The following is an 8,345-nucleotide window of genomic DNA, read 5'->3' as shown; positions in this document are numbered from 1 at the left end:
ACCTCCTCTATAATCTCCTCCTCTATAATGTAATATCACCTCCTCTATAATGTAATGTTACCCTTCTATAATGTAATAATACCTCTCTATAATGTATATAACACTTAGAGAGAGGGTGGACTCTCTTTACAGTCACTCTCAGTGACATCTCCAGCCCCTCAGTGACATCACCAGCCTCTCAGTGACATCACCGGCCTCTCAGTGACATCACCAGCCTCCCAGTGATGTCAACAGCCTCTCAGTTTCATCACCAGTCTCTCAGTGACATCACCAGCCAGTGTACTAGAGGGAAAAATTGGGTTTAAAATGCTAGGAGAAGTGAGGGTCAGTGTCAGTCGTTGGGGATCCATATCTCGGTGGGAGTGACTGCCCATATTTTCAGCTGTCCCCACATCCAGGATATCCCTGCTGTACATCAGTCAGGTTTTGTTCTGTTTCTTTTATAACTGTATGTATATTTTTTCATCTTTTAATCTGACAATTATTTTTTGCATTGCGCCGCACTATTGTGTTTTAAATGTGAAATATTAATAAATCTCTTCCTCGTAGTCTAGAACTTAATCTGCCGAAGGTGAAGAACGTTACCTGTATTTTATGTTCCATTTAGATAACCTGTGTTATTGTAACTGGTGTTAAGGGAATACAGAGACGTCGCCCCCTATTGCCCAGATAAGTACAGGGGGGGGGGGGGTTAGCATACTGGGGTATCAATTATTGGGGTGTTGGAAACCTACGTGAGTAATTTAGCATAATCCTGTCATCTAGAGGAGGTGGGGGGAGATTTAGGTGGTAAATTAATAATCTCAGTAGTGTAATTCACCCCTGTGACGTGACCTGAGATCAGCGATCTAACACTTAGATGGAGGGTGGAGTCCCTGTACATTGTAGATATTATGGTTGTAGTTGCGGAGCGGGTGTAGATGTGTAATTTCATACTGCTGTCAGTAGGGGTCAGTAGAGGATCGGCGTCACCCAGTCTGTAGTAGAGTTTTGTGCTTGTGGATGGAGAATAATCTTCACACCTGCGAGAAAAAAGAAAAAAAAAGGAAAAAACAAAGTCTAAGAAACGTAACACGAGACGCAGCAAGCAGCGGGAGCGACTCCCATCATTGTGGGGGGGGGGGGGTATGTCTGTGAAGGTCGGAGGTCGGGTTCACACGCAGCGTAATAGCGGCAGCGTAATACAGCAGCGGCAGAGTGAATAATATTTGAACAAATCTTTTCGATTCACCTTTGGACACTTCCTTTCCCGGGAGGTTGGACTGTAAATTCCAAGGACTGGTGATAACCTCAGTGTTTATTTATCCTTAGTGAGAAAAGTAGGAGCGATGTAAAACATGACAGCCAGACAAAGACAACAAAGGGTTACAGGGTGATTAATAGGGCACAGGGCAATAGGGCACCAACCGTGGGACTATTATGGTGACATTTCCTTGTAAAAAAAAAAAAACCTACATAATGTTTTAGGAATGGTGGAGGAACATAGTCTCGACCTTTATAGGGGCCTGCAAAGGTTTTTTTTTTTGGGAAGTTTTCCTTAAGATAGGCCATTGGGGGGGGGGGGGGTGGTCCAACCTCCTAGGCAGAACAAAGGGGCACACCATACATCTCTGTGATGAACATCACCTTCCATGTTTCTTTCCTCACAGTCTTCGGGTGTTCAGATGTCCCACCAATCAATAGTGTGAGCCCGTGACTGTCCTATCGTGCTGTCTCGTCGTCTCCGTCTACAAGTCCTGGTTCTTTGACCAATAATTCACTTCTCACTGAGAGACCCAACTCCATCCAAGAACGTTCTTTTAGGTTTTTGGTGGAAATATCCTTGAAGTTGTCACAGTGGCACGTTTAGATATGAGGAATTGGCTCTGATTATCTAGCGACTCGTGAGTTGAGGAGATGTTTTTGTGTCTTCACAGGTGACCATGAGGTGGAAGCTTCTTTTTTTTTCTTTTGGCCTCCTGATTCTCCCCTTGATGATCCTTGCTGGAATATATCTATTGAATGGTGAGACCAATAGAAGACAACTATTCAGTTACTTATCACCTAAGGAGCAAAGGGTCCACCCTGGTCCTACTTCCTACGTCTTACCTCTATCAAGGGCATCGGTGACCCTGAATGACGGCGTCCATGTCTACCACCTGAACCTCTCCACATTCCAAGAAGAGCTCCCTCATCTACAGAATTATCAATGCTCGCTGATTCTCCACCCTAAGAGACATGAGGAGACCTCAAATTCCCTGATCGTTTTGGCCATTAAATCTCACCCCGGATCAGGATCCAGGAGGGAGGCTCTCAGAAGAACTTGGGCACAAGAACAGCAGCTTGATGGTTACACGTTGAGGCCAATATTTCTGTTGGGTCAAACAGACGTATCTGGACAAATGGAGATTGCGAAGACAGAGAGCCAGGAATTTGGAGATGTTCTACAGTGGGACTTTACTGAGGAACATTACAACTTATCTCTCAAAGAAAGATGCTTTTTAGAATGGATATTCCACCAATTACCCCAAGTTGCTTTCATATTCAAAGGTTGGTGGCACGTCTGGGGGTTATCAAACCAAGTTTAAGGTCGTGTTCACAAGTTTGTAACATTTTAGTGTTCATTTATGGTCTAAATTCCAGACACTCACCATCTACTGAAGAAAATGTATCTCTACATAGGGTTCTATATTGTTCTAATATCAGTTCTATAGGACCATAGGGGGGTCTGGGTGTTAGGGCTACAGTATGGAAGCTAAAATGCGTCTGTATGACAACTGTGAAGCCGGCCTTATCTGTACGACTTGCTTCTCTACACCATCAAAGGGTTTATTAAATTAGAGGTGATGGAAACCATCAACATTCAGACCAAACCGTGATTGGAGCACTGTAGGGTTATCACAGGTCTTCCAGATGTTCGGACCACCAGTGATCAGCCATAATCTGTGGGGGAACCTGGCAATAAGTGTTTAGTTTTCCTGCAGTGCCTCCACAGGGGAAATGAAGTATTACTGTGTCCTCCAGAGGGAGAGGTGCTCTTTGTAGCTATTTTCCTCCCTGGCTAATACATGAGCGTTGTCCTTTCTCTTTACACAGACTTTTCTAACAGGGAATGTGATAATAGGTTTTGTAAAGCAGACACCCCGTTATCTTATGACCTTTCCCCTGTGGTTTGAGAAAATATGTTCCGTAGAGGCAAGTAGAGCTGAAGCGCCAGCTCAAGGTGGACTATCCCCTTCCTCATGGATAGTCTGTGAGCGATCTCATAGTCAATGTCTAGCACAGGAAGACGTAGTGAAGCAAAGCATCATGGAAGTTTGGATCGGATAAGTGTGTCAGGTATTATTGTATTAAAGGGAATGTGTCGCTAGAAAATATTTTTTTTTTCTTTAGTTAAACAGTTAGTGTATAAATGATTAAACATTGTTCACATTTTTTTATTTTTTTTTCACGAGTCAGGAAATATTATAAATTAGATTCTAATTTATAATATTTCCCAGCGCTGGTCACTAGATGGAGCAATTCCCAAAATGGCAGCATTGCATGTGGTAAAGCAACCACATTGCTTTATGCTGCAAAATTTGAGAAAACTCACTCGCTCTAGTGAGCTCTCAGAATCCCCCCCTCCTTTATCCTGGCTAGTGCCAGGAGAAAGGAGGGGTTTGAACGGTCTAACCTCCTACACTGTGTGTCGCCATTTTTTGAGCTAACACACAGTGTAGTAGGTTTACATACAGTAGTAAACACACTGAAACACGAACATACATAGAAATCACTTACCTGCTCCTGCCGCCGCCGCTCCCTCCGGTCCGTCCGCTCCGTCTGCTACCGCCGCTCCAAGTGCACAAGTCCGGAAGCCGCGACCGGAAGTAGTAATCTTACTGCCCGGCCGCAACTTCCGGTCCACAAGAAAATGGCGCCGGACGTCGCACAGTTCAACTTGGACTGTGTGGGAGCGGCGCATGCGCCGTTCCCACACAGACGGCGTACAGCATAGTGGATGGAACAGGCCCCATTCGCATTCACTATGGGGTTGTATGTGCCGTATTCCATGTCTTTATGTGTCGTTAATCGACACATACAGAGATGGAAAAAAAATGGCAGCCCCCATAGGGAAGAAAAAGTTAAAAAAAATAAAAAAAAGTAAAACACAAACACACAAATAAATCAAAAATGTTTTAATAAAACACTAAAATCAAATTGATCGAAAAATTTTTTTTTTCGTGACACTGTTCCTTTAAGCCCTGTTATCAGTTCACTATGGCAGGGACGCAATTCAGACCTCTATGACTGACTGTTAGGCTTTGTGGACATGTTCAGGATTTGCATGTGAATGGGGTACAGAATACACCATTCACATGCAGCAAAAAAACAACAATGTGGAATTGTGCACGGAAAAGCCACGGATGAGCATCACTGGTGGAAAAGCCACGGGTGAGCCTCACCGGCGGGGAAAAGCCACGGGTGAGCCTCACCGGCGGGGAAAAGCCACGGGTGAGCCTCACCGGCGGGGAAAAGCCACGGGTGAGCCTCACTGGTGCGCAGTCTTTAAAAAATATTCCTATAGCAAATCTTGCACGTGTGAATATGGCCTTGAGTGGCAGAAAATCTGCTGTGTTTTTATATATATTTCTGGTATAATTACAGGTGATGATGATGAGTTTGTCAGTCCGAACGCCTTGGTTCACTACATAAAGACATTCGCCTCCAACCCTCAAGTTCTACATGGATGTTTACAGACTCACTCATTCGTCATGCGCTCTGACAAATATCGAGTGTCAAAATTTATTTTCCCAGGAAACATCTACCCCAAGTTCCTATCAGGTGGAGGGTTTTTGTTCAGTGGACCCTCAGCCAAGTTGCTGTATGCTGTGTCCCAGAAGATACCTGTTTTCCCATTGGATGATGTCTATTTTGGATTCTTAGCCTTGGCAGCCAATTTATCATTTAGACACGATGACCGATTTCGCGTTTTCGGATTAGAGTTTGAGCCTTGTCTTTATTACAGAGCTCTGGTTGTCCATGGTGTGAGTGAGGAGCAATTAGTAGAAAGATGGAGCAAAGTGCAGACTTCAAAGTGTCAGATGATTTAAACCGGCCTTCTGAAGAAAGAGGACTCTTCCTATTGACATGGTCCAATGAGCCGGTGTCCTAGATTCCGGGGTGTTATGTTTAACTGTACGATGCGCTTAGACCTGACACATGTGATGTAATCCTTGGTGGTGGTAACTCCGTATGTGTTATGTGAAGACATCTTGTAAATCTTTGACTTTGCAGTTAGTGATTGATGCAAAAAATGGTGGGGGAAGTCCAGAATTCGACGATCAGCTTCCCCAAGTATACATGTTTTTTAAACAGCTGGAGGGCGAAGGGCGGCCACCAGACAACCATGGCCAGTCCACATTAAGTAGATGGAGGGGGAAGGTTGGTTTTCCAGGCACCAATGGACAGTCCATATTGAATAGATTAATGCAGCTAGACACCAATGGTCAATCCACATAAAATAGATCAAGGGAGAAGGACAGCTGGGAGAAGTGTGGCTGCTAGACACCCACGGCCAGTCTACATAGAATAGATGGAGGGAGAAGGGCCTCTGCTAGATACCCATGGCCAGTCTACATAGAATAGATGGAGGGAGAAGGGTGACTGCTAGACACCCAAGGCCAGTCTACATAGAATAGATGGAGGGAGATGGGCAACTGCTAGACACCCAAAGCCAGTCTACATAGACTAGATGGAGAGAGAATGGTCACTGCTAGACACCCATGGCCAGTCTACATAGAATAGATGGAGGGAGATGGGCAACTGCTAGACACCCAAAGCCAGTCTACATAGACTAGATGGAGAGAGAATGGTGACTGCTAGATACCCAAGGCCAGTCTACATAGAATAGATGGAGGGAGAAGGGCGACTGATAGATACCCGTGGCCAGTCTACATAGAATAGATGGAGGGAGAATGGTAGCTTCCAGGTACCCATTGCCAGTCCATATGGAATAGATGGTAGGAGAAGGGCGACTGCTAGTCACCCAGGGCAAGTCTACATATAATAGATGGAGAGAGAAGTGTGGCTGCTAGACACCCTTGGCCAGTCTACATAGAATAGATGAAGGTAGAAGGGTGACTGCTAGACACCCATGGCAAGTCTGCATAGAATAGATTGAGGGAGAAGGGAGGCTGCAAGAAACCCATGTCCAGTCTACATAGAATAGATGGAGGGAGAAAAGCGACTGCTAGACACCCAAGGACAGTCTACATAGAATAGATGGAGAGAGAAGAGTGTCTTCAACACACCCATGGCCAGTCTACATAGAATAGATGGAGGGAGAAGGGCTACTGCTAGACACCCATGGCCAGTCTGCATATAATAGATGGAGGGAGAAGTGTTGCTTCCAGACACCCGGTCCACATAGACATTAGATTGTCGGCAGATCCTATCGAAATTGAAGAACTTGAATAAAGTGAAGTGAAAAGATGATCAGATGACAATGGACCCAACACCTGAACACAAGAACCAAGGGTTCTACCCAAATAGTCATTATCTAACTTCTCCAGCTCTACACAGCTGCTTCTGGGTCCAGAATGTCCTGCGTACTATACATGTCCATGAAGAAAGTTTAAAGACATTACATGGAAGGAGATGGGCGAGAAACATCTCCCATGTAACACGTGAATACCAGCAGTGTATATATAATGCGCCTCCACCCATGATGTTCAGTAATGTATTCATCATTTATGATCGTGCAGAACAAGGTTTAGGACAGGAAGGGTCCAGTGGCCGGAGGACATGTCACAGGATCTGACCCAACACAGGTTGTAAGTATGGAGAGATGGGTGTAATAAGTGAGGATTTCCCTGGCTCATACCCCTGGCACATAAATAATTAGAAGAGTTTACATATACTATATTGTATTATCCTCCCGTAACACCGAAAGCTGCCAATATAAATCCATGATCCTTGTGCTAAAGCTGACAGACACCATTAAAAGCCAAGATAAATATATTCACCCGAATAAGAAAACACAAATGACTGAAGATTTCGTGGAGAATAAACATTGAAACAATCTCGTGAACTAACACCAGGAGATAAGAAAAAGTATTGTCTGTCCAGTCATGTAACCGCACCCTGTATACAAAGAAGTTCTGTGTAAGATTGTGTTACTCCCCACACTACATGTGTCTAATAAACACTCATTGCACTGTCTATAAACAGGAATTCATGTATAGAATGTAAATCTTCACCTACAGTAAGTATTGATCATAAATATTCATCTATATTACCGCCTAATAAGAGGAATGTATCTACTATAATACTGCTCCTATATACAAGAATATAACTACTATAATACTGCCTCCTATATACAGAATATAACTACTATAATACTGCTCCTTATATACAAGAATATAACTACTATAATACTGCTCCCTATATACAAGAATATAACTACTATAACACTGCTCCCTATATACAAGAATATAACTACCATAATACTGCCCCCTATATACAAGAATATAACTACTATAATACTGCCTCCTATATACAGAATATAACTACTATAATACTGCTCCTTATATACAAGAATATAACTACTATAATACTGCTCCCTATATACAAGAATATAACTACTATAACACTGCACCCTATATACAAGAATATAACTACTATAATACTGCTCCTATATACAGGAATATAAGTACTATAATACTTCCCCTATATACAAGAATATAACTATTATAATACTGCTCCTATATACAAGAATATAACTACTATAATACAGCCCCTATATACAAGAATATAACTACTATAATACCGCCCCCTATATACAAGAATATAACTACTATAATACTGCCCCCTATATACAAGAATATAACTACTATAATACTGCCCCCTATATGCAAGAATATAACTACTATAATACTGCTCCTATATACAAGAATATAACTACTATAATACTGCTCCTATATACAAGAATATAACTACTATAATACAGCCCCCTATATACAAGACTATAACTACTATAATACTGCCTCCTATATACAAGAATATAACTACTATAATACAGCCCCTATATACAAGAATATAACTACTATAATACTACCCCTATATACAAGAATATAACTACTATAATACTGCTCCTATATACAAGAATATAACTACTATAATACTGCTCCTATATACAAGAATATAACTACTATAATACTGCTCCTATATACAAGAATATAACTACTATAATACTGCTCCTATATACAAGAATATAACTACTATAATTATCTTTTTTTATTTGAAAACTTGCAACAAAATATTACAATACCTTTGCAATACACTCATAACAGATAAAGAAAATAAACATATGTCTCTTAATAACA

The 8,345-nt window shown here is 42.1% G+C and overlaps 1 protein-coding gene across 1 annotated transcript; it reads left to right on the top strand.

Moving 5' to 3' along the window:
- The first annotated feature begins 1,922 nt into the window (after nt 1-1,922).
- Nucleotides 1,923-5,212, top strand: LOC142683480 (beta-1,3-galactosyltransferase 5-like). Its single transcript, XM_075847338.1, has 2 exons — nt 1,923-2,529; nt 4,627-5,212. Exons 1-2 carry the CDS (start codon nt 1,923-1,925, stop codon nt 5,070-5,072), a joined length of 1,053 nt encoding a protein of 350 aa, XP_075703453.1. The 3' UTR covers nt 5,073-5,212.
- The last annotated feature ends 3,133 nt before the right edge of the window (nt 5,213-8,345 follow it).

This window comes from Rhinoderma darwinii (genome assembly GCF_050947455.1).
Source record: "Rhinoderma darwinii isolate aRhiDar2 chromosome 3 unlocalized genomic scaffold, aRhiDar2.hap1 SUPER_3_unloc_2, whole genome shotgun sequence".
Lineage (NCBI taxonomy): Eukaryota > Metazoa > Chordata > Amphibia > Anura > Rhinodermatidae > Rhinoderma > Rhinoderma darwinii.
This window is presented reverse-complemented; position numbering and strand designations above follow the sequence as displayed.